The sequence below is a fragment of the Tachyglossus aculeatus genome, chromosome X5 (assembly GCF_015852505.1).
Source record: "Tachyglossus aculeatus isolate mTacAcu1 chromosome X5, mTacAcu1.pri, whole genome shotgun sequence".
Taxonomy (NCBI): Eukaryota; Metazoa; Chordata; class Mammalia; order Monotremata; family Tachyglossidae; genus Tachyglossus; species Tachyglossus aculeatus.
Window position 1 is genome coordinate 1,593,332 of NC_052097.1, and position 27,021 is coordinate 1,620,352.

A 27,021-nucleotide genomic window follows, 5' to 3' on the forward strand; every position below is an offset into this window, starting at 1 on the left:
GGACTCTGGATAATAATAATAATGACGGTATTTGTTAAGTGCTTACTATATGCCATGCACTCTTCTAAGTGCTGTGGTATAAATAAGATAATTGGGCTGGACACAGACCCTATCCCATAAAGGGCTCACAGTCTTAATCCCCATTTTACAGATGAAGGAACTGAGGCACAGAGAATAAAAAAATAAATAATGATGGCATTTGTTAAGCGCTTACCATGTGCAAAGCACTGTTCTAAGTGTTGGGGGGAGGGATACAAGGTGATCAGGTTGTCCCACGCGGGGCTCAGTCTTAATCCCCATTTTACAGATAAGGGAACTGAGGCTCAGAGAAGTGAAGTGACTTGCCCAAAGGTCACACAGCCGGCATGTGGCGGGGCCGGGATTCGAACCCACGGCCTCCGACTCCAAAGCCCGGGCTCTTTCCACTGAGCCACGCTGCTTCTCCAGCGGCGAAATGACCAAAGTGACCAAGCGGAGCCGGGATTAGAACCCAGGTCTTTCTGACTCCCAGCCCCATGTTCTATCCACGAGGCTATGCTGCTCATCTGATGTGGGGAGGGAGTTAATAATAATAATAATAATAATAATAATAATGGCATTTATTAAGCACTTACTATGTGCAAAGCACCGCTCTATGCTGCTCATCTGATGTGGGGAGGGAGTTAATAATAATAATAATACTACTAATGGCATTTATTAAGCACTTACTATGTGCAAAGCACTGCTCTAAGCACTGGGGAGGTTACAAGGTGATCAGGTTGTCCCACGGGGGGCTCACGGTCTTCATCCCCATTTTCCAGATGAGGGAACTGAGGCACAGAGAAGTTAAGTGGCTTGCCCAAAGTCACACAGCTGATGGTGGGGCTGGGATTTGAACCCATGACCTCTGACTCCAAAGCCCGGGCTCTTTCCACTGGGCCACGCTGCTTTTCTAGTTCTAGCGGGAGGGAGGGGACGGAGTTGGGGGAGTAAGGTTAGTTTGGGAGGACAAAGAGAGGGTGAGGTGGGGCCAGAAGGAGGTGGAGAGCCGCGAAGCCACATGTGAGGAGCTTTTGGGTGATGCGGAAAGAGACGGGGAACCATGGAGGAGTTTAGAGGAGAGACGTGGGCCGAGCGATGCTCCGGGAAACCGATCCACAAGGCACCATGCAAGGCTCCAATACGGGAGGGGAGAAGATCGAGGCCGGAAAACCCGGGAGGAACACGTCCGAAATCTGAGCTTCCCCGGCAAAGCAGGGGTAAAGCCGCAACAGTCAACGTAGTGAGGTGAAATGCTAATAAACAGAGGAATGCTGTAAATTACGCTAGTTTAAACAAAGAAATAAAATTCCACGGTTCGATAAAGCCATTTGTCTCTCCTTCCTGCTGAACTCTGCCCTCTCACCTCCCTATCTGTTTATTTTCCCCATTTTCTGTGACACGAACGTTCGCTCAGACCTGTAAATTTCCAGGGCAACGGGAGGTGAAACGAGTCAAGCGAATCTGCTAAGTGCAGCCACCGACATTATAATTATTTTAACGAAGAGCTCGCTCGGTGCCAGGCCCTGGGCTCAGTTCCGGGGTAATCATATAGGACACAGTCCCAATCCCACATGGGGCTCCCAACGTAGGAGGCGGGGAGAGCAGGGATAACACCGATGATGGCAAATGACAGTAACGGCGTTGGTTAAGCACGCACTGTGTGCCAAGCACTGTACCAAAGAATGGGTGAGACACAAAATAATCAGGTTGGACACGGTCCCTCTCCTTGTCTGGGCTCACAGGCTAAATGGGAATTGAATTCCCAGGTCCAAGACTCCATCCAGATCCACACGTCTCCCGGACACCCCTCCCCACAACCGATGGATTTGGCCGGGATGCGCTGCCGTCAAACCGACCCCTCGGAAATCTGGGAGAAAACTGCAATGGGGACTGTAGGACAGAAAAAGAGACAACTACATTTCCCGGGAAGCTAAGGAGCGAATGGCCTCCTTATCTCAAGCCGTCACTGAGGGCTCTTTGGGAGGAATTGTGGCTACTTCCTGGGGTGAAGTCTATAATCTTCTAGCCTATGAGCCCGCTGCTGGGTAGGGACCGTCTCTATATGTTGCCAACTTGGACTTCCCAAGCGCTTAGCACAGTGTTCTGCACACAGTAAGCGCTCAATAAGTACGACTGAATGAATGAATGAATGAATAAATATAGCCACCTCTGGGGTGAAGACAAGGTTTTATAAATTGGGAAAATTCCACAACCTCTTCGGTCCCTTGTCTGACACCGGGAAGAGAAAGTGGCTCCCAGCAGGCCCTTAATCCATCCTGGCCTTAGGGCATGCACGGAGTTTTCTCTTGGCATAGAATAATAGTCGTATTTATTAAGTGCTTACAATCAATCAATCAATCAATCAATCGTATTTATTGAGCGCTTACTGTGTGCAGAGCACTGGACTAAGCACTTGGGAAGTCCAAGTTGGCAACACAGACGGTCCCTACCCAACAGTGGGCTCACAGTCTAGAAGGGGGGGACAGAGAACAAAACCAAACATACTAACAAAATAAAATAAATAGAATAGATATGTACAAGTAAAATAAATAGAGTAATAAATATGTACAATCATATATACATATATACAGGCGCTGTGGGGAAGGGAAGGAGGCAAGACGGGGGGCACATTACAATGTGCCAAGCACTGTAATAATGACATTTATTAAGCGCTTACTATGTGCCAAGCACTGTTCTAAACACTGGGGCGGCTACAAGGTGATCAGGTTGTCCCACGGGGGGGCTCACAGTCTTCACACCCATTTGGCAGATGAGGTAACTGAGGTCCAGAGAAGATAAGTGACTTGTCCAAAGTCACACAGCTGACAATTGGTGGAGCCGGAATTTGAACCCATGACTTCTGACCCTAAAGCCCAGGCTCTTTCCAATGAGCCACGCTGCTTCTCTCACTGTACTAAGTGCAGGGGCGGATGCAAGCAAATTGAGTTGTACACAGTCCCTGTCCCACGTGGGGCTCACAGTCTTGATCCCCATTTTACAGATGAGTGCACTGAGGTCCAGAGAAGTGAAGTGACATGAGCAAGGTCACACGGCAGACAAGTGGCAGACCCGGAACCCACGACCTTCTGACGCCCAGGCCCGTGCTCCATCCACTATGCCGTGCTGCTTCCATGTTGGTGGGAAAATGGGCTACAAGGAGAGCTCCTGGGGGCTACGGTCTGAATTTCAGCCTCAGAATACAAAGTTAATCATATATATTGAGCACTTACTCTGTGCGGAGCACTGTACTAAGAGCTTGGGAGACTATAACAGTAAGAGTACAATTTAACAATAACAGTCAGTCCCTGCTGTCTCCCTGGAGGACAAAGAGTTGTCGATCAATTCTACTGGCAGACAATTACTCTCCTCCCTTTTAAAACCCTACTGAGAGCTCATCTCCTCCAGGAAGCCTTCCCAGAATGAGCCCCCTGCAACCCTCCCACTTGTCCCCCTCTCCATCCCCCCCGTCTTACCTCCTTCCCTTCCCCACAGTACCTGTATATATGTATATATGTTTCTACATATTTATTACTCTATTTATTTATTTATTTTGCTCATACATATCTATTCTATTTATTTTATTTTGTTAATATGTTTGGTTTTGTTGTCTGTCTCCCCCTTCTAGACTGTGAGCCCACTGTTGGGTAGGGACCGTCTCTATATGTTGCCAACTTGGACTTCCCAAGCGCTTAGTCCAGTGCTCTGCACACAGTAAGCCCTCAATAAATACGACTGATTGATTTAAAGCCAGACCGAAGGCCTCGGAAACTTATTACTCTATTTATTTATTTATTTATTTATTTTACCTGTGCATATCTATTCTATTGATTTTATTTTGTTAATATGTTTGGTTTTGTTCTCTGTCTCCCCCTTCTAGACTGTGAGCCCACTGTTGGGTAGGGACCGTCTCTATATGTTGCCAACTTGGACTTCCCAAGCGCTTAGTCCGGTGCTCTGCACACAGTAAGCCCTCAATAAATACGATTGATTTAAAGCCAGACCGAAGGCCTCGGAAACTTATTACTCTATTTATTTATTTTACTTGTGCATATCTATTCTATTGATTTTATTTTGTTAATATGTTTGGTTTTGTTCTCTGTCTTCCCCTTCTAGACTGTGAGCCAACTGCTGGGTGGGACTGTCTCTATATGTTGCCAACTTGGACTTCCCAAGCGCTTAGTCCAGTGCTCTGCACACAGTAAGCGCTCAATAAATACAATTGATTGATTTAAAGCCAGACCGAAGGCCTCGGAAACTTATTACTCTATTTATTTATTTATTTTACTTGTACATATCTATTCTATTTATTTTATTTTGTTAATACGTTTGGTTTTCTTCTCTGTCTCCCCCTTCTAGACTGTGAGCCCACTGTTGGGTAGGGACCGTCTCTATATGTTGCCAACTTGGACTTCCCAAGCGCTTAGTACGGTGCTCTGCACACAGTAAGCCCTCAATAAATACGACTGATTGATTTAAAGCCAGACCGAAGGCCTCGGAATCTTATTACCCTATTTATTTATTTTACTTGTGCATATCTATCCTATTGATTTTATTTTGTTAATATCTTTGGTTTTGTTCTCTGTCTCCCCCTTCTAGACTGTGAGCCCACTGGTGGGTAGGGACTGTCTCTATACGTGGCCAACTTGGACTTCCCAAGTGCTTGGTACAGTGCTCTGCACACAGTAAGCGCTCAATACATATTTACTTATTTTACTCGTACGTATTTATTTTACCTATTATATCTGTTTTTATTGGCGTCCGTCTGCCCCCCTGCTCCACCAGAGGACTGTAGGAGGGCCCGAGGGGGTGCGGCCGTTGGCAGGGGTCGGCTGGCAGAAGCGGGTTCTCCGCCCACCCGCTTCCTCACCAAATAAGCTCCTCCAGGCCTCTCTCCCACAATGATTTCCCTCATCCATGACTATTTTGGGCCTCCCCACTTCCCCGCGCTTTACTGACGGGATCCTTGGGACCCCTTTTCACTGCATTCATTAGAGGAGTTCCTGCTCCACGCCACCCAGCCAGCCGTAAATAACGCGGCGGTGCCGTTTCACTGGGCCTCGAGCCGAGGCCACCTGTTTCCGTGGGGAGGCATTCCTTGAAACTTTAGAAGCAGAAGATTGAGGAAAGGGCGGGGGGAAAAGAATCCGACTTTACCCCCCTAGCCAGCCAAGATTTAGTGTTTACTCGAAAAGGAACTATAATATCATTCGGGGAGGTGAGCAGCAGGAATAATGACGACATTCGGAATTCGTAGTCAACTTTATTCTCCCTCAGCGTGTTCTCCTCAGATAGTTCACTTTTCATTCATTCATTCAGTCGTGTTTATTGAGCGCTTACTGGGTGCAGAGCACTGGACTAAGCGCTTGGGAAGTCCAAGTTGGCAACACAGAGAGGCGGTCCCGACCCAACAGCGGGCTCACAGTCTAGAAGGGAGAGACGGACGACGAAACAAAGCATGTGGACAGTTGTCATCGGAATAAAGAGAAGTAAAGCTAGACGCACATCATTAACGAAATAAATAGAATAGTAAATAGAATATCCCCCGTTTGGCACATAGTAAGAACTTAACAGATGCCATAATTACTATTCATTCATTCAATCGTATTTACTGAGCGCTTACTGTGTGCAGAGCACTGTACTAAGCGCTTGGGAAGTACAAGTTGGAAACATATACAGACAGTCCGCGGTGTCACAGTTTAGAAGAGGGCTTTGAAGGGAGATAGAGAGCTAGCTTGACGGATGCTCGGGGGGTCGTGTAACTATTAATGATTACTATTCATTCATTCATTCAATCGCATTTATTGAGCGTTTACTGTGTGCAGAGCACTGTACTAAGCGCTTGGGAAGTACAAGTTGGCAACATAGAGAGATGGTCCCTACCCACCAGTGGGCTCACAGTCTAGAAGGGGGAGACAGAGAACAAAACCAAACACATTAACAAAATAAAATAAATAGAATAGATATGTACAAGTAAAATAAATAAATAGAGTAATAAATATGTACAAACATTCATTCATTCAATCGTATTTATTGAGCGCTTACTGTGTGCAGAGCAGTGTACTCAGCGCTTGGGAAGTACAAGTTGGCAACATATAGAGACAGTCCCTACCCACCAGTGGGCTCACAGTCTAGAAGGGGGAGACAGAGAACAAAACCAAACACATTAACAAAATAAAATAAATAGAATAGATATGTACAAGTAAAATAAATAGAGTAATAAATATGTACATCATCATCATCATCATCATCAAACGTATTTATTGAGCGCTTACTGTGTGCAGAGCACTGGACTAAGCGCTTGGGAAGTCCAAGTTGGCAACATATAGAGATGGTCCCTACCCAGCAGTGGGCTCACAGTCTAGAACGGGGAGACAGAGAACAAAACCAAACATATTAACAAAATAAAATGAATAGAATAGATATGTACAAGTAAAATAAATAGAGTAATAAATATGTACAAACATATACTGTGTGCAGAGCACTGTACTAAGCGCTTGGGAAGTACAAGTTGGCAACATATAGAGACAGTCCCTACCCACCAGTGGGCTCATAGTCTAGAAGGGGGAGACAGAGAACAAAACCAAACATATTAACAAAATAAAATAAATAGAATAGATATGTACAAGTAAAATAAATAGAGTAATAAATATGTACAAACATTCATTCATTCAATCGTATTTATTGAGCGCTTACTGTGTGCAGAACACTGTACTAAGCGCTTGGGAAGTACAAGTCAGCAACACATAGAGACAGTCCCTACCCAACAGCGGGCTCACAGTCTAGAAGGGGGAGACAGAGAACAAAACCAAACATATTAACAAAATAAAATAAATAGAATAGATATGTACAAGTAAAATAAATAAATAAATAGAGTAATAAATATGTACATCATCATCATCATCAATTGTATTTGAGGGCTTACTGTGTGCAGAGCACTGTACTAAGCGCTTGGGAAGTCCAAGTTGGCAACATATAGAGACAGTCCCTACCCAACAGTGGGCTCACAGTCTAAATATACTGTGTGCAGAGCACTGTACTAAGCTCTTGGGAAGCACAAGTTGGCAACTATTATTTTGGATGTCCACCCAAGTCAGGCCAACGCCGTTTGTACCTCCCGCCCGAGTCCTGGCGAGGGGGGAAATGTCCGGCCCGTTTTACAGAGAGGTTAAGTGACTTGCCCAAGGTCACCCAGCGGGCCGGGGGCAGAGCTGGGACTGGAACCAGGGTTTCCCGAGGCTCTGCCATAGTGCACTGTGAGCCCACTGTTGGGTAGGGGCTGTCTCTATGTGTTGCCAATTTGTACTTCCCAAGCGCTTAGTACAGTGCTCTGCACATAGTAAGTGCTCAATAAATACGACTGATTGATTGATTGATTGATCCCCAGCCCCCCACCCCCAGCCAACGTAGACTATCCTAGTCCCCCAGAACGGATCACATCTGGAGTCGGACGCTCAAGCTCCAACTGCACATCCAGCCCAGTTACAGCCAAGGAGGGGCCTCCTTCTTAAATTACTTATGAGAAAACCAGGGCCCACCCGCCGGTGGGCTCAAGAAATACGACTGAATGAATGAATTTGTACTTCCCAAGCGCTTAGTCCAGTGCTCTGCACACAGTAAGCGCTCAATAAATACGATTGATTGATTGATTGATCCCAGCTCTTAGACGGGATGACTTGGCCCCCTCGTCCCCCTCTCCACCCCCCCATCTTAGCTCCTTCCCTTCCCCACAGCACCTGTATATATGTATGTACATATTTATTACTCTATTTATTTATTTATTTATTTGACTTGGACATATCTATTCTATTTATTTTATTTTGTTAGTATGTTTGGTTTTGTTCTCTGTCTCCCCCTTTTAGACTGTGAGCCCACTGCTGGGTAGGGACTGTCTCTATATGTTGCCAACTTGGACTTCCCAAGTGCTTAGTACAGTGCTCTGCACACAGTAAGTGCTCAATAAATACAACTGAATGAATGAATGTTTGTACATATTTATTACTCTATTTATTTATTTATTTATTTTACTTGTACATATTTATTCTATTTATTTTATTTTGTTAGTATGTTTGGTTTTGTTTTCCATCTCCCCCTTTTAGACTGTGAGCCCACTGTTGGGTAGGGACTGTCTCTATATGTTGCCAACTTGGACTTCCCAAGTGCTTAGTACAGTGCTCTGCACACAGTGAGCGCTCAATAAATACGACTGAATTAATGAACGTTTGTACATATTTATTACTCTATTTATTTATTTATTTTACTTGTACATATCTATTCTATTTATTTTATTTTGTTAATATGTCTGGTTTTGTTCTCTGTCTCCCCCTTCTAGACTGTGAGCCCACTGTTGGGTAGGGACCGTCTCTATATGTTGCGAAACTTGGACTTCCCAAGTGCTTAGTACAGTTCTCTGCATACAGTAAGCGCTCAATAAATATTTATTTATTTTACTTGTACATATTTATTTTATCTATTTTACTTTGTTAATATGTTTTGTTTTGCTGGCTGTCTCCTCCTTCTTGACTGTGAGCCCGCTGTTGGGTAGGGACCGTCTCTCTGTGTTGCCAACTTGGACTTCCCAAGCACTTAGTACAGTGCTCTCCACACAGTAAGCGCTCAATAAATATTTATTTATTTTACTTGTACATATTTATTTTATCTATTTTATTGTGTTAATATGTTTTGCTTTGCTGGCTGTCTCCTCCTTCTAGACTGTGAGCCCGCTGTTGTGTAGGGACCGTCTCTCTATGTTGCTAACTTGTACTTCCCAGGAGCTTAGTACAGTGCTCTGCACACAGTAAGCGCTCAATAAATATTTATTTATTTTACTTGTACGTATTTATCTATTTTATTGTGTTAATATGTTTTGCTTTGCTGGCGGCCTCCTCCTTCTGGACTGTGAGCCCACTGTTGGGTACGGACCATCTCTCTATGTTGCTAACTTGTACTTCCCAGGCGCTTAGTCCAGTGCTCTGCACCCAGTAAGCACTCAATAAATACGACTGAATGAATGAATTTGTACTTCCCAAGCGCCTAGTACAGTGCTCTGCACACAGTAAGCGCTCAATAAATACGACTGATTGATTGATTGATCCCAGCTCTTAGAACAGTGCGTGGCACATGGGAGTCCGGAGACGGCGGTTGCTGGTCTCAGCTCTGCCCTCGGCCCGCTGGATCAATCAATCGTATTTATTGAGCGCTTACTGTGCGCAGAGCACTGTGCTAAGCGCTTGGGAAGTACAAATTCATTCATTCAGTCGTATTTATTGAGCGCTTACTGTGCGCACAGCACTGTACTAAGCGCTTGGGAAGTACAAATTCATTCATTCAGTCGTATTTATTGAGCGCTTACTGTGTGCAGAGCACTGTACGAAGCGCTTGGGAAGTACAAATTCCCAATTTGCAAATGCCATCATTACTGGATAAAGGCTTGGGTCGGGGGGCGGGGGGGGAGCAGAGACGGGGTGGAGGGGGAGCGGAAAAGCAGAGAACCGCAAGCATCTTACTTGGGTTGGGCCAAGCAGCCGGGTGCGATCATGTCCCGGTTGTCCTCCTCGCCCCCGGCCCGCAGGGCCGTCAGCTCCCGCATGTCCACCATGACATCGGTGGTGTGTCCCGGCAGCTTGGGCAGGATGGACAGCATCTTCTCCACAAGGTTGTCTCCGTGGTGCCCGACGGCTCCTGTTTCGATGCAAACGGGAGATCCGGAGCTGGGATGGGAGAGAGTTGGACGGCGGGGCGGGGAAGGGGGAATCTCACGCGCTTCGCTCCTCCATGGCTAACCTTTTCACCGTGCCTCCATCTCATCATCATCCTCCTCATCAATCGTATTTATTGAGCGCTTACTGTGTGCAGAGCACTGTACTAAGCGCCTGGGAAGTACAGATTGGCAACGTCTCGCCACTGAACCCCGGCCCATGTCCCGCCTCTGGCCCGGAATGCCCTCCCTCTCTCCCCGGCTTCAAAGCATTACTGAAGGCACATCTCCCATAGCTCTAATTCATGCATTCATTCAATCGTATTTACTGAGCGCTTACTGTGTGCAGAGCACTGTACTAAGCCCTTAGCACTGGACTATTTGTTCTGACGATTTTGACACCTGTCTACACGTGGACACCTGTCCTCTCCCCCTCGTCCCCCTCTCCATCCCCCCCATCTTACCTCCTTCCCTTCCCCACAGCACCTGTATATATGTACACATATTTATTACTTTATTTATTTATTTATCTTGTACATATCTAGTCTATTTATTTTATTTTGTTAGTATGTTTGGTTTTGTTCTCTGTCTCCCCCTTCTAGACTATGAGCCTGCTGTTGGGTAGGGACTGCCTCTATGTGTTGCCGAACTTGTACTTCCCAAGCGCTTAGTACAGTGCTCTGCACACAGTAAGTGCTCAATAAATACAATTGATTGATTGATTGACTGATCTCCCATAGCTCTAATTCATGCATTCATTCAATCGTATTTACTGAGTGCTTACTGTGTGCAGATCACTGTACTAAGCCCTTAGCACTGGACTATTTGTTCTGACGATTTTGACGCCTGTCTACACGTGCACACCCATCCTCTCCCCCTCATTCCCCTCTCCATCCCCCCGTCTTACCTCCTTCCCTTCCCCACAGCACCTGTATATATGCATATATGTTTGTACATATTTATTACTCTATTTATTTACTTATTTAACTTGTACATATCTATTCTATTTATTTTATTTTGTTAATATGTTTGGTTTTGTTCTCTGTCTCCCCCTTCTAGACTGTGAGCCCATTGTTGGGTAGGGACTGTCTCTCTATGTTGCCAACTTGGACTTCCCAAGCGCTTAGTACAGTGCTCTGCACACAGTAAGCGCTCAATAAATACAGTTGATTGATTTGTTTTGCTGTTTTTAAATACCGTTAAAAAACAAACGAACGGTCAATCAATGGGATTTTTATGAACAACACGAGTTCCAAGAGGCTGCCCTGCGGACAGAGACAACAGTCTCGAGAAGCAGCGTGGCTCAGTGGAAAGAGCACGGACTTTGGAGTCAGAGGTCATGGGTTCAAATCCCAGCTCTGCCAACTGTCAGCTGTGTGACCTTGGGCAGGTCACTTAACTTCTCTGGGCCTCAGTCACTTCATCTGTAAAATGGGACTTAAGACTGTGAGCCCCTTTTGGAACAACCTGACTGCCTTGTAACCTCCCCAGCACTTAGAACAGTCCTCTGCACATAGTAAGCGCTTAATAAATGCCATTATTATTATTATTATTATTATTTCTCCGGAGCAGAGACAAGGATTAACACAACTTGATCTTTGAATTGAGAGCCTCAGACGAAGAGGAAGTTTCTTTCAGCTTTCCCTGCCCTCCTTTTGCTTTCATGGTATTTGTTAAACGCTTACTCCGTGCCAGCCATTGTACCAAGTGCTGGGGTAAGCGCTTAGTACAGTGCTCTGCACACAGTAAGCGCTCAATAAATACGAATGAATGAATGGGGCAAGATCAAGCTAATCAGGTTGGACAAAGTTCACGCTCCCCACGGGGCTCACCGTCTTAATCCCCATTTTACCGATGAGAAAAACGGAGGCCCAGAGAAGTTAATTCGGTCTGTCCATCATATTTATTCATTCATTCATTCAAATGCATTTATTGAGTACTTACTATGTGCAGAGCACTGTACTAAGCGCTTGGGAAGTACATATAGAGACGGTCCCTACCCAACAGTGAGAGCTTACTGCGTGCAGAGCACCGTACTAAGCGCTTGGGAGAGTACAACTGAGCAATAAATAGACACATTCTCTGTCCGCTACGAGCTTACAGGTTATTAACTATCGGTGACTTGCCCAAGGTCACACAGCAGAGAAGGGGCGGAGCCGGGATGAAAACTCAGGTCCTTCTCACTCCCAGGCACGCAGCTGTCAGTTAAAGTGGCCTAGCACGGCTCAATCAATCAATCAATCGCATTTATTGAGCGCTTACTGTGTGCAAAGCACTGTACTAAGCACTTGGGAAATACAAGTTGGCAACATATAGAGACGGTCCCTACCGAACAGTGGGCTCGCAGTCTAGAAGGGGGAGACAGAGAACAAAACCAAGCATATTAACAAAATAAAATGAATTGAATAGATATGTACAAGTAAAATAGAGTAATAAATATGTACAAACATATATCAATCAATCAATCGTATTTATTGAGCGCTTACTGTGTGCAGAGCACTGTATTAAGCGCTTGGGAAGTACAAGTTGGCAACATACAGAGACAGTCCCTACCCACCAGTGGGCTCACAGTCTAGAAGGGGGAGACAGAGAACAAAACCAAACATATTAACAAAATAAAATAAATAGAATAGATATGTACAAGTAAAATAAATAGAGTAATAAATATGTACAAACATATATACATATGTACATACATACATATATATATACAGGCGCAGTGGAAAGCGCCCGGACTTTGGAGTCAGAGGTCATCGGTTCAAATCCCGGCTCTGCCACTTGTCAGCTGTGTGACCTTGGGCAAGTCACTTAACTTCTCTGGGCCTCCATTACCTCCTCTGGAAAATGGGGATTAAGACTGTGAGCCCCACATGGGACAACCTGATCACCTTGTAAACTTCCCAGCGCTTAGAACAGTGCTTTGCACCCAGTAAGCGCTTAATAAATGCCATCATTTTTCTTATTATTGTTATTCCGGAACAGAGAAAAGGATTAACCCAACTTGACCTTTGAATGGAGAGCCTCAGACGAAGAGGAAGTTTCTTTCGGCTTTCCCTGCCCTCCTTTTGCTTTCATGGTATTTGTTAAACGCTTATTTGGTTAATGCTTCGTTTTGTCCTCTGCCTCCCCCCTTCTAGACTGTGAGCCCGCTGTTGGGTAGGGACCGTCTCTAGAGGTTGCCAACTTGGACTTCCCAAGCGCTTAGTACTGTGCTCTGCCCACAGTAAGCGCTCAATAAGTACTACTGAAAGAGTGAATGAATAAATACGATTGAATGAATGAACAACATTCCACTGTTCTTGAGCAGGAGGGAGAATAAAGATGATGGAGCGACTGAGGGACGGTCACCCGAAGCGGGCGGGGTTCATCATCAATCAATCAATCAATCAATCAATCGTATTTATTGAGCACTTACTATGTGCAGAGCACTGTACTAAGCGCTTGGGAAGGACAAGTTGGCAACATCTAGAGACAGTCCCTACCCAACAGCGGGCTCACAGTCTAAAAGGGGGAAACAGAGAACAAAACCAAACATACTAACACAATAAAATAAATGGAATAGATTTGTCCAAGTCAAATAAATAAATAAATAAATAAATAGAGTAATAAATATGTACAAATATATATACATATATACAGGTGCTGTGGGGATTGATCATCATCAATCGTATTTATTGAGCGCTTACTGTGTGCAGAGCACTGTACTAAGCGCTTGGGAAGGACAAGTTGGCAACATCTAGAGCCAGTCCCTACCCAACAGTGGGCTCACAGTCTAAAAGAGCTAGCTACCTCTCTTCCTCCCTTCAAGACCCTGCTGAGAGCTCACCTCCTCCAGGAGGCCTTCCCAGACTGAGCCCCTTCCTTCTTCTCCCCCTCGTCCCCCTCTCCATCCCCCCCATCTCACCTCCTTCCCTTCCCCACAGCACCTGTATATATGTTTGTACATATTTATTACTCTATCTTACTTGTACATATCTATTCTATTTATTTTATTTTGTTAGTATGTTCGGTTTCGTTCTCTGTCTCCCCCTTTTAGACTGTGAACCCACTGCTGGGTAGGGACCGTCTTTAGATGTTGCCAATTTGTCCTTCCCAAGCGCTTAGTCTAGTGCTCTGCACATAGTAAGCGCTCAATAAATACGACTGATGATGATGATGATATGTACAAGTAAAATAAATAAATAAAGAGTAATAAATATGTACAAACATATATACATATATACAGGTGCTGTGGGGATTGATCATCATCAATCGCATTTATTGAGCGCTTACTGTGTGCGGAGCACTGTACTAAGCGCTTGGGAAGGACAAGTTGGCAACATCTAGAGATAGTCCCTGCCCAACAGTGGGCTCACAGTCTAAAAGGGGGAGACAGAGAACAAAACCAAACATACTAACACAATAAAATAAATAGAACAGATATGTCCAAGTCAAATAAATAAATAGAGTAATAAATATGTACAAATATATACATATATACAGGTGCTGTGGGGATTGATCATCATCAATCGTATTTATTGAGCGCTTACTGTGTGCAGAGCACTGTACTAAGTGCTTGGGAAGTCCAAGTTGGCAACACATAGAGACAGTCATCATCATCATCATCAATCGTATTTATTGAGCGCTTACTGTGTGCAGAGCACTGTACTAGGCGCTTGGGAAGTCCAAGTTGGCAACATATAGAGACAGTCCCTCCCCAACAGTGGGCTCACAGTCTAAAAGGGGGAGGCAGAGAACGAAACCAAACACACTAACACAATAAAATAAATAGAATAGATATGTCCAAGTCAAACAAATAAACAGGATCTCACCTGTGAGATCCAGGGTCCGGTCGACGAAGAGGACGGAGGCCCTCCCGGCGGTGGCGGCGGCCGCCCTCCTCCTGCTCTTGGCCGGCCCGAAGTTGGCCAGCTGGGCGGCCAGGCGGCGGCTCAGCTCCCCGACGGCGAAGCAGTCCTCCCGCACGCCCAGGTGCCCGCACAGGGCGCTGAGGCCGCACACCAGCCGTCGCCCCTGCCGCCGGCCCTCGGGGCCCGGGCGGCCGCCGGCCGGGGGCCACAGCGCGCCCAGGCCCGGGGCCAGCGCCAGGTGCGGGGCGACGGGGGCCAGCAGCAGCGGGACGGCCAGGACCCGCGCCGTGCAGCCCGGGCGGCCCATCCAGCGGCGCAGCCGCTCCTCCAGCCGCCCCTCGTCCTCCTCGTCCTCCCGCTGCGGCGGCCGGTCCTCGTCCCGCCGGTCCTGGGGGTCGTCGTCGTCGTCGCCGTCCCGCGAGGCCTGGGCCGCGATGGCCACCACGCAGCGGCGGAAGTGGCCGCGCCTTAGCAGCTCCCTGAGGGCGGCCCGGGCCGGGCCTCGCGGAGGGCCGCTCAGGACCACCACCAGCGCCTCGGCCCGGCCCTCGCCGCCCGCCCCCGCCGGGCCCAGGGCCCGCACCCGGCCCGGGCGGCCCCCCAGTAGCCGCTCCGCCCCGCCGGCCCAGTGCAGGCTCTCGGCGCTGGGGCCGTCCAGGTAGACGTCCGCCCCCGCCGCCTGGGCCAGGACCGGCTCCCACGCCTGCTGGGCGAACGACAGCAGCCCCGGGGGCCCCATCGCCGGCAGGACGGCCCTCTCCGGGCGCTCAATAAATACGACGGGATGAATTATCCTCTCCGAGCGCTCAGGACGGTGCTCCGCACGCAAGAGGAGCTCAACGAATACGACTCAATGAATAATCGTCACTGATTGGTCCTTAAGTACGGGGCTCCGCACACAAGAAGAGCTCAACAAATACGACTCAATGAATAGTCGTCGCCAAGGTTGCCCTTTCCAAGCGCTTAGTACGGTGCTCCGCACGCAAGAAGAGCTCAACAAATACAACTCAATGAATAGTCGTCACCGATTTGTCCTTTTCAGGCGCTAAGTACGGTGCTCCACACACAAGAAGAGCTCAAATACGACTCATTGAATAATCGTCACCAATTTGTCCTTTCCAAGCGCTTAGTACGGTACTCCACACACAAGAAGAGCTCAACAAATACGACTCAATGAATAGGTGTCGCCGATTTGTCCTTTCCAAGCTCTTAGTACGGTGCTCCACACGCAAGAAGAGCTCAACAAATACGACTCAATGAATAGTCGTCGCCGATTTGTCCTTTCCAGGCGCTTAGTACGGTGCTCCGCATGCAGGAAGAGCTCAAATACGACTCAATGAATAGTCGTCGCCAATTTGTCCTTTCCTAGTGCTTAGGACAGTGCTCTGCACACAGGAAGAGCTCAACAAATACGACTCAATGAATAGTCGTCGCCGATTTGTCCTTTCCAAGCGCTTAGTACGGTGCTCCGCACGCAGGGAGAGCTCAACAAATACGACAATGAATAGTCGTCACCGATTTGTCCTTTCCAAGCGCTTAGTACGGTGCTCCGCACGCAGGGAGAGCTCAACAAATACGACAATGAATAGTCGTCACCGATTTGTCCTTTCCAAGCGCTTAGTACGGTGCTCCGCACGCAGGGAGAGCTCAAATACGACTCAATGAATAGTCGTCACCAATTTGTCCTTTCCAGGCGCTTAGTACGGTGTTCCGCACGCGGGAAGCGCTCAGCAAATAGGACTCAATGAATAGTTGTCACTGATTTGTCTTTCCCAAGCGCTTAGTACGGTGCTCCGCATGCGGGGAGCGCTCAGCAAATAGGACTCAATGAATAGTCGTCGCCGAGGTTGTCCTTTCCAAGCGCTTAGTACGGTGTTCCACACGCGGGAAGTGCTCAGCAAATAGGACTCAATGAATAGTCGTCGCCAATTTGTCCTTTCTAAGCGCTTAGTACGGTGTTCCGTACGCGGGAAGCGCTCAGCAAATAGGACTCAATGAATAGTCGTCGCCGATTTGTCCTTTCCAAGCGCTTAGTACGGTGTTCCACACGAGGGAAGCGCTCAGCAAATAGGACTCAATGAATAGTCATCACCTAGGTTGTCCTTTCCAAGCGCTTAGTACGGAGTTCCGCACGCGGGAAGCGCTCAGCAAATACGACTCAATGAATCGTCACCGAGGTTGTCCTTTCCAAGCGCTTAGTACGGTGTTCCGCACGCGGGGAGCGCTCAGCAAATACGACTCAATGAATCGTCACCGAGGTTGTCCTTTCCAAGCGCTTAGTACAGTGTTCCACACGCAGGAAGCGCTCAGCAAATAGGACTCAATGAATAGTCGTCGCCGATTTGTCCTTTCCAAGCGCTTAGTACGGAGTTCCGCACGCGGGAAGCGCTCAGCAAATACGACTCAATGAATCGTCACCGAGGTTGTCCTTTCCAAGCGCTTAGTACGGTGTTCCGCACACGGGAAGCGCTCAGCAAATAGGACTCAATGAATAGTCGTCGCCGATCTGTCCTTTTGAAGCGCTTAGTACGGTGTTCCGCACGCAGGGAGCGCTCAGCAAATAGGACTCAATGAATAGTCGTCGCCGAAGTTGTCCTTTCGAAGCGCTTAGTACGGTGTTCCACACGAGGGAAGCGCTCAGCAAATAGGACTGAAGGAATCCTAGTGGCCGAATTATCCTCTCCAAGCGCTCAGGACAGTGTCCCTCACGCGGGAAGCGCTCAATAAGTAGGATGGAGTGAATTAATCGCTCCGTCTTCTTGGGGGGGAGGTGGAGTTCCTGACAGGCCCACTGACAGGAAAACAGCCGGGCACGTGCGCCCCTCTCCCTCCTACGTCACAACTGCGCGACCGCGGAGGATGCGTCAGCACGCGGCGACAGGAGATGACGTAGGGGCCCTCCCCGCGCTCCCATTGGCTGGGCCGGGAGGGGGGCGGGGCTTCCGGGCCGACGGCGAGGGAGGGGGGAAGGGGAAGCGAAAGGGGCGGGGACGGATGACGTAGTCCGTCGACTGTATTCATTCATTCATTCCATGCATTTATTAGTAATGATGGTGTTCAGTCCGTCGTCTGTATTCATTCATTCGTTCCGTCTATTTATTAGTAATGATGGTGTTCAGTCCGTCGTATGTATTCATTCCATCTATTTATTAGTAATGATGTCCATCGTATGTATTCATTCCTTCATTCCATCTATTAGTAATGATCAATCAATCAATCAATCAATCGTATTTATTGAGCGCTTACTATGTGCAGAGCACTGTACTAAGCGCTTGGGAAGTACAAATTGGCAACATATAGAGACAGTCCCTACCCAACAGTGGGCTCACAGTCTAGAAGGGGGAGACAGAGATCAAAACCAAACATACTAACAAAATAAAATAAATAGGATAGATATGTAAAAGTAGAATAAATAAATAGAGTAATAAATATGTACAAATATATATACATATATACAGGTGCTGTGGGGAAGGGAAGGAGGTAAGATGGGGGGATGGAGAGGGGGAAGAGAGGGAGAGGAAGGAAGGGGCTCAGTCTGGGAAGGCCTCCTGGAGGAGGTGAGCTCTCAGTAGGGCCTTGAAAGGAGGAAGAGAGCTAGCTTGGCGGATGGGCAGAGGGAGGGCATTCCGGGCCCGGGGAATGACGTGGGACGGGGGTCGATGGCGAGACGGGCGAGAAGGAAGTACGGTGAGGAGATTAGCGGCAGAGGAGCGGAGGGTGCGGGCTGGGCTGGAGAAGGAGAGAAGGGAGGTGAGGTAGGAGGGGGCGAGGGGATGGACAGCCTTGAAGCCCAGGGTGAGGAGTTTCTGCCTGATGCGCAGATTGATTGGTAGCCATTGGAGATTTTTGAGGAGGGGAGTAACATGCCCAGAGCGTTTCTGGACAAAGACAATCAGGGCAGCAGCATGAAGTAAGGATTGAAGTGGGGAGAGACACGAGGATGGGAGATGGGATATTAGTAATGATGGTTTTCAGTCCATCGTCTGTATTCATTCATTCGTTCCATCTATTTATTAGTAATGATGGTGTTCAGTCCGTTGTATGTATTCATTCATTCATTCCATCTATTTATTAGTAATGATGGTGTTCAGTCCATCGTATGTATTCATTCCTTCATTCCATCTGTTAGTAATGATGGTGTTCAGTCCGTCGCATGTATTCATTCATTCGTTCCATCTATTTATTAGTTATGATGGTGTTCAGTCCCAAGCGCTTAGTACAGTGCCCTGCACACAGTAAGTGCTCGATACATACGACTGACTGATTGATCGAATATGATTGAATGGAGAAGCAGCGTGGCTCAGTGGAAAGGGCCCGGGCTTCGGAGTCAGAGGTCATGGGTTCAAATCCCGGCTCTGCCGATTGTCAGCTGTGCGACTTCGGGCAGGTCACTTCACTTCTCTGCGCCTCAGTTACCCCATCTGTAAGATGGGGATGAAGACTGGGAGCCCCCCGAGGGACAACCTGGCCACCCTGTAACCTCCCCAGCTCTTCGAACAGTGCTTTGCACAGAGTAAGCGCTCGATACATACGACTGACTGATTGATCGAATACGATTGAATGGAGAAGCAGCGTGGCTCAGTGGAAAGGGCCCGGGCTTCGGAGTCAGAGGTCATGGGTTCAAATCCCGGCTCTGCTGATTGTCAGCTGTGCGACTTCGGGCGGGTCACTTCACTTCTCTGCGCCTCAGTTACCCCATCTGTAAGATGGGGATGAAGACTGGGAGCCCCCCGAGGGACAGCCTGGCCACCCTGTAACCTCCCCAGCGCTTCGAACAGTGCTTTGCACAGAATAAGCGCTCGATACATACGACTGACTGATTGATCGAATACGATTGAATGGAGAAGCACCGTGGCTCAGTGGAAAGGGCCCGGGCTTTGGAGTCAGAGGTCATGGGTTCAAATCCCGGCTCTGCCGATTGTCAGCTGTGCGACTTCGGGCAGGTCACTTCACTTCTCTGCGCCTCAGTTACCCCATCTGTAAGATGGGGATGAAGACTGGGAGCCCCCCGAGGGACAGCCTGGCCACCCTGTAACCTCCCCAGCGCTTCGAACAGTGCTTTGCACAGAGTATGCGCTCGATACATACGATTGATGATGATTTATTTTATTTTGTTAGTATGGTTGGTTTTGTTCTCTGTCTCCCCCATTTAGACTGTGAGCCCACTGTTGGGTAGGGACTGTCTCTATATGTTGCCAATTTGTACTTCCCAAGCGCTTAGTACAGTGCTCTGCACATAGTAAGCGCTCAATAAATACGATTGACGATGATGATGAGTGAACGACGGGCGGCGGCGGCGAGCACGTGGCACGGCGGGCGGGGCACGAGGCGCGGGAACAGCGCAGCGCGGGGTGCGGGGGGGGATCGCGAGGTGGAGGGATCGGCGGCGCGACGTCACGTTGGCCGCGGGCGCGCGCACGCATGGCGCGCGCGCGCACGGCCGTCCGTCCGTCGTCGCCTCGCGCGCCCTGAAGGGGGCCGTGGCGCGCATGCGCGGGGCCGTGAGGGGGGCGGCTGAGGAGAGGGCGGGACGGGCGGCGGCGGCCATGTCGGCCGGTGAGGTGGAGCGGTTGGGGTCGGAGCTGAGCGGAACAGGACCAGGAGGAGGAGGAGGAGGAGCAGGAGGAGGAGGAGGGGGCACCGGCACTGGCACCGGCACTGGCACCGGAGCGGGCAACGGCGATGAGGAGGAAGAGTGGCTCTACGGCGGTACGCACCCCCCCCCCCCCTTGCCCTCTCCCTCCTCAACCGCCGCCTCAGGCCTCCTCCGCCCGCGCTAGGCCCCGCCGCCCCCTCCCCCCCTTTTCCTGCTATATACTAAGCGCCCACTCCGGGCCCGGCACTGTACTAAGCGCTGGGTTGTCCATCCCCGTTTTACGGAGGAGGCCCACGGAGGAATCATGGCGGGAAGCGCTTGCTGGGTGCGGGGTGATGGGGTTGGCCCACGCGGGGCTCACAGGCTTCACCCCTCAGTTTTACAGATGAGGGAACTGAGGCCCACATAGTGGTAATCTTAATGATAATAATGGTGTGAAGCGCTTATTATGTGCGTATTTTGTGGTAATCTTGATAATGGTGAGGGAATTGAGGCCCACGAAGTAATCATCTTAATGATAGTAATGGTGTGAAGCGCTTATTATGTGCGAAGCGCTGGGGGGGAGACGAGGTGATGGGGTTGGCCCACGCGGGGCTCACAGTCTTCACCCCCGTTTTACAGATCAGGGAACTGAGGCCCACATAGTGGTAATCTTGATAATGGTGAGGGAATTGAGGCCCACGAAGTAATCATCTTAATTATAGTAATGGTGTGAAGCGCTTATTATGTGCGAAGCGCTGGGGGGGAGACGAGGTGATGGGGTTGGCCCACGCGGGGCTCACAGGCTTCACCCCCGTTTTACAGATGAGGGAACTGAGGCCCACATAGTGGTAATCTTGATAATGGTGAGGGAATTGAGGCCCACGAAGTAATCATCTTAATGATAGTAATGGTGTGAAGCGCTTATCATGTGCGAAGCGCTGGGGGGGACGACGAGGTGATGGGGTTGGCCCACGCGGGGCTCACAGTCTTCACCCCCCCCCCCGTTTTACAGATGAGGGAACTGAGGCCCACATAGTGGTAATCTTGATAATGGTGAGGGAATTGAGGCCCACGAAGTAGTATTCTTAATGATAATAATGGTGTGAAGCGCTTATTATGTGCGAAGCGCTGGGGGGGGGAGACGAGGTGATGGGGTTGGCCCACGCGGGGCTCACAGGCTTCACCCCCCCCCGTTTTACAGATGAGGGAACTGAGGCCCTCGAAGTGATAATCTTAATAATGGTGAGGGAATTGAGGCCCACGAAGTGATAATCTTTATAATGGTGAGGAAATCGAGGCCCACGAAGTAGTAATCTTGATGATAATAATGGTGTGAAGCGCTTATTATGTGCGAAGCGCTGGGGGGGAGACGAGGTGATGGGGTTGGCCCACGCGGGGCTCACAGTCTTCACCCCCCCCCCGTTTTACAGATGAGGGAACTGAGGCCCACGAAGTGGTAATCTTAATAATGGTGAGGGAATTGAGGCCCACGAAGTAGTAATCTTAATGATAATAATGGTGTGAAGTGCTTATTATGTGCGAAGCGCTGGGGGGGGGGGGAGATGAGGTGATGGGGTTGGCCCACGCGGGGCTCACAGTCTTCGTCCCCGTTTTACAGATGAGGGAACTGAGGCCCACATAGTGGTAATCTTAATAATGGTGAGGGAATTGAGGCCCACGAAGTAATAATCTTAATAATGGTGAGGGAATTGAGGCCCACGAAGTAGTAATCTTAATGATAATAATGGTGTGAAGCGCTTATTATGTGTGAAGCGCTGGGGGGGGGGGTAGATGAGGTGATGGGGTTGGCCCACGCGGGGCTCACAGTCTTCACCCCCCCGTTTTACAGATGAGGGAACTGAGGCCCACATAGTGGTAATCGTAATAATGGTGAGAGAATTGAGGACCACGAAGTAGTAATCTTAATGATAATAATGGTGTGAAGCACGTATTATGTGCGAAGCGCTGGTGGGGGGGGGAGACGAAGTGATGGGGTTGGCCCACGCAGGGCTCACAATGTTCACCCCCCCGTTTTACAGATGAGGGAACTGAGGCCCACGAAGTGATAATCTTAATAATGGAGAGGGAATTGAGGCCCACGAAGTAGTAATCTTAATGATAATAATGGTGTGAAGCGCGTATTATGTGCGAAGCGCTGGGGGGGAGACGAGGTGATGGGGTTGGCCCACGCGGGGCTCACAGTCTTCATCCCCCCGTTTTGCAGATGAGGGAACTGAGGCCCACGAAGTGATAATCTTAATAATGGTGAGGGAATTGAGGCCCACGAAGTGATAAACTTAATAATGGTGAGGGAATTGAGGCCCACGAAGTAATCATCTTAATGGTAATAATGGTGTGAAGCGCTTTTTATGTGCGAAGCGCTGGGGGGGAGACGAGGTGATGGGGTTGGCCCACGCGGGGCTCACAGTCTTCACACCCCCCCCCCCCCCGTTTTACACATGAGGAAACTGAGGCCCATGAAGTGATAATCTTAATAATGGTGAGGGAACTGAGGCCCACGAAGTAGTAATCTTAATGATAATAATGGTGTGAAGGGCTTATTATGTGCGAAGCGCTGGGGGGGAGACGAGGTGAAGGGGTTGGCCCACGCGGGGCTCACAGGCTTCACCCCCCGTTTTACAGATGAGGGAACTGAGGCCCACGAAGTAATAATCTTAATGGTAATAATGGTGTGAAGCGCTTATTATGTGCGAAGCGCTGCGGGGGAGACGAGGTGATGGGGTTGGCCCACGCGGGGCTCACAGTCTTCACCCCCTCCCCCCTTTTACAGATGAGGGAACTGAGGCCCACGAAGTAATAATCTTAATGGTAATAATGGTGTGAAGCGCTTATTATGTGCGAAGCGCTGTGGGGGAGATGAGGTGATGGGGTTGGCCCACGCGGGGCTCACAGGCTTCACCCCCCCGTTTTACAGATGAGGGAACTGAGGCCCACATAGTGGTAATCTTAATAATGGTGAGAGAATTGAGGCCCACGAAGTAGTAATCTTAATGATAATAATGGTGTGAAGCGCTTATTATGTGCGAAGCGCTGGGGGCGGGGGGAGACGAGGTGATGGGGTTGGCCCATGCGGGGCTCACAGTCTTCACCCCCGTTTTGCAGATGAGGGAACTGAGGCCCACGAAGTGATAATCTTAATAATGGAGAGGGAATTGAGGCCCACGAAGTAATAATCTTAATGGTAATAATGGTGTGAAGCGCTTTTAATGTGCGAAGCGCTGAGGGGGAGACGAGGTGACGGGGTTGGCCCACAAGGGGCTCACAGTCTTCACCCCCCCCCCCCCCCGTTTTACAGATGAGGGAACTGAGGCCCACGAAGTAATAATCTTAATGATAATAATGGTGTGAAGCGCTTATTATGTGCGAAGCGCTGGGGGAGGGGAGACGAGGTGATGGGGTTGGCCCACGCAGGCTCACAGTCTTCACCCCCCCGTTTTACACATGAGGGAACTGAGGCCCACGAAGTAATAATCTTAATAATAATAATGGTGTGAAGCGCTTGTTATGTGCGAAGCGCTGTGGGGGGAGACGAGGTGATGGGGTTGGCCCACGCGGGGCTCACAGTTTTCAACCCCCCCCCCCCCCCCCCGTTTTACAGATGAGGGAACTGAGGCCCACGAAGTGATGATAATCTTAATAATGGTGAGGGAATTGAGGCCCACGAAGTAGTAATCTTAATAATAATAATAATGGTGTGAAGCGCTGGTTGGCCCACGCGGGGCTCACAGTCTTCACCCCCCCCCCGCCGTTTTACACATGAGGGAAGTGAGGCCCACGATGTAATAATCTTAATAATAATAATGGTGTGAAGCGCTTATTATGTGCGAAGCGCTGGGGGGGAGACGAGGTGATAATAATAATAATGATAGCATTTATTAAGCGCTTGCTATGTGCAAAGCACTGTTCTAAGCGCTGGGGAGGTTACAAGGTGATCAGGTTGTCCCACGGGGGTGCTCACAGTCTTCATCCCCATTTTGTAGATGAGGTAACTGAGGTGCAGAAAAGTGAAGTGACTTGCCCAGAGTTTTACAGATGAGGGAATTGAGGCCCTCGAAGTAATAATCTTAATGATAATAATCGTGTGAAGCGCTTATTATGTGCGAAGCACTGCGGGGGGTGACGAGGTGATGGGGTTGGCCCACGCAGGGCTCACAGTCTTCACCCCCCCGTTTTACACATGAGGGAAGTGAGGCCCACGAAGTAATAATCTTAATAATAATAATGGTGTGAAGCGCTTATTATGTGCAAAGCGCTGGAGGGGACCGAGGTGATAATAATAATAATGATAGCATTTATTAAGCGCTTGCTATGTGCAAAGCACTGTTCTAAGCGCTGGGGAGGTTACAAGGTGATCAGGTTGTCCCACGGGGGGGCTCACAGTCTTCATCCCCATTTTACAGATGAGGTAACGGAGGTGCAGAAAAGTGAAGTGACTTGCCCAGAGTTTTACAGATGAGGGCACTGAGGCCCACGAAGTAATAATCTTAATAATAATAATGGTGTGAAGTGCTTATTATGTGCGAAGTGCTGGGGGGGAGACGAGGTGATGGGGTTGTCCCATGCGGGCTCACAGTCTTCACCCCCGTTTTACAGGTGAGGGAACTGAGGCCCACGAAGTAATAATCTTAATAATAATAATGGTGTGTAGCGCTTATTATATGCGAAGCGCTGTGGGGGAGACGAGGTGATGGGGTTGTCCCACGCGGGCTCACAGTCTTCACCCCCGTTTTACAGATGAGGTTTCTGAGGCCCACAGAATAGTGACCATAATAATAATAATGGTGTGAAGCGCTTATTATGTGCGAAGCACTGTTCTAAGCGCTGGGGGGGAGACGAAGTGATCGGGTTGCCCCACGCTGGGCTCACAGCCTTCACCCTCGTTTTACAGGTGAGGTTGCTTAAGCCCACAGAATAATAATCATAATAATAATAATAATGGTGTGAAGCGCTTATTATGTGCGAAGCACTGTTCTAAGCGCTGGGGGGGGAGACAAGGTGATCAGGTTGTCCCACGCGGGCTCACAGTCTTCACCCCCATTTTACCGAGGAGGTCCCTGAGGCCCACGAAATAATAATCATAATAATAATAATGGTGTTTGTGAAGTGCTTACTATGTGCGAAGCACTGGGAATGATACAAGGTGATCAGGTTGTCCCACGTGGGGCTCACAGTCTTTATCCTTATTTTACAGATGAGGTCGCTGAGGCCCACGAAGTAATAATCATAATAATAATGGTGTTAAGCGCTTACCATGTGCGAAGCGCTGTTGTAAGCGCTGGGGGGAACACAAGGTGATCGGGTTGTCCCACGTGGTGCTCACAGTCTTCACCCACATTTTACAAATGAGGTTCCTGAGGCCCACGAAATAATAGTCATAATAATAACAATGATGTTTCTTAAGTGCTTACTATGTGTGAAGCACCGTTCTAAGCGCTTGGGGGGAGACAAGGTGATCGGGTTGTCCCACGCGGGGCTCACAGTCTTCACCCCCATTTTACAGAGGTGGTCACTGAGGCCCACGGAATAATAATCATCATCATAATAATGGTGTTCCTTATGTGCTTACTATGTGTGACCGTTCTAAGTGCTGGGGGGGAGACAAGGTGATCAGGTTGTCCCATGTGGGGTTCACAGACTTCACCCCCGTTTTACAGATGAGGTCACTGAGGCCCACGGAATAATAATCATAATAATAATGGTGTGAAGTGCTTACTATGTGCGAAGCATCGTTCTAGGCGCTGTGGGGGAGACAAGGTGATCGGGTTGTCCCACGTGGCACTCGCAGTCTTCACCCCCATTTTACAGAGGAGGTCCCTGAGGCTCACAAAATAAATCATAATAATAATAATGGTGTTTCTTAAGCACTTACTATGTGCAAAGCACTGTTCTAAGTGCCAGGGGTGATACAAGGTGATCAGGTTGTCCCACGCAGGCCTCACAGTCTCCACCCCCATTTTATAGAGGAGGTCTCTGAGCCCCACGGAATAATAATAATAATGGTGTTTGTTAAGCGATTACTATGTGTGAAGCACTATTCTAAGCGCTGGGGTAGATACAAGGTGATTAATTCGATCATGTTTTCATTCAATCGTAGTGAGCGCTTACTGTGTGCAGAGCACCATACTTATGCGCTTGGGAAGTACAAGTCGGCAACAGATAGAGACGGTCCCTACCCAACAAGGGGCTCACGGTCTCAGGTTGTCCCATGTGGGGCTCAGTCTTCATCCCCATTTTACAGATGAGGTTTCTGAGGCCCACGGAATAATAATAACAACAATAATAATAATGGTGTTTGTTAAGCGCTATGTGCTGAGCGCTTGGAGGGATACAAGGTGATCAGGTTGTCCCAATTGGGGCTCAACAGTTTTCATCCCCATTTTACAGATGAGGTTGCTGAGGCCCACGGAGTAATAATAACAATAATAATGGTGTTTTTTAAGTGCTTGCTATGTGCCAAGCACTGTTCTAAGCACTTGAGGGGGGGATATAAGGTGATCAGGTTGTCCCATGGAGGGCTCACGGTTTTCTTCCCCATTTTACAGAAGGGACTTGCCCAGAGTCACACAACAAACAGGTGGCAGAGGCGGGATTAGAACCCGTGTCTTCAGACTCCTAAACCCCGGGCTTTTGTCACTGGGCCACACTGCTTCTAGGGAAACTCCTGTGTTGGCTGGGAAACCATCTCTTCTAGACTGTGAGCCCATTGTTGGGTAGGGACTGTCTCTATATGTTGCCAACTTGTACTTCCCAAACACTTAGTACAGTGCTCTGCACACAGTAAGCGCTCAATAAATACGATTGATTGATTGATCTCGGGGCAGTTGCTTGGTAGGCAGCTCTGCCAACCATTCTACCAC

General features: G+C 48.8%; 2 protein-coding genes across 2 annotated transcripts in view; one reads left to right on the plus strand and one right to left on the minus strand.

Moving 5' to 3' along the window:
* SCFD2 (sec1 family domain containing 2) overlaps positions 1-15,304 on the minus strand; it is a 156,937-nt gene extending 141,633 nt beyond the window's left edge. Inside the window, exons 1-2 of the mRNA XM_038769117.1 lie at positions 14,527-15,304; positions 9,525-9,699 (exon numbers count right to left, since the gene is read on the minus strand). Of these exons, the coding sequence (XP_038625045.1) occupies positions 9,525-9,699; positions 14,527-15,304 (953 nt within the window). The remainder of the gene's footprint in view (positions 1-9,524; positions 9,700-14,526) is intronic.
* A 4,807-nt stretch (positions 15,305-20,111) lies between these two features.
* The window catches only part of FIP1L1 (factor interacting with PAPOLA and CPSF1), a 62,017-nt gene continuing 55,107 nt past the window's right edge, over positions 20,112-27,021 (plus strand). Inside the window, 1 exon segment of the mRNA XM_038769119.1 lies at positions 20,112-20,274. Within this exon segment, the coding sequence (XP_038625047.1) occupies positions 20,112-20,274 (163 nt within the window).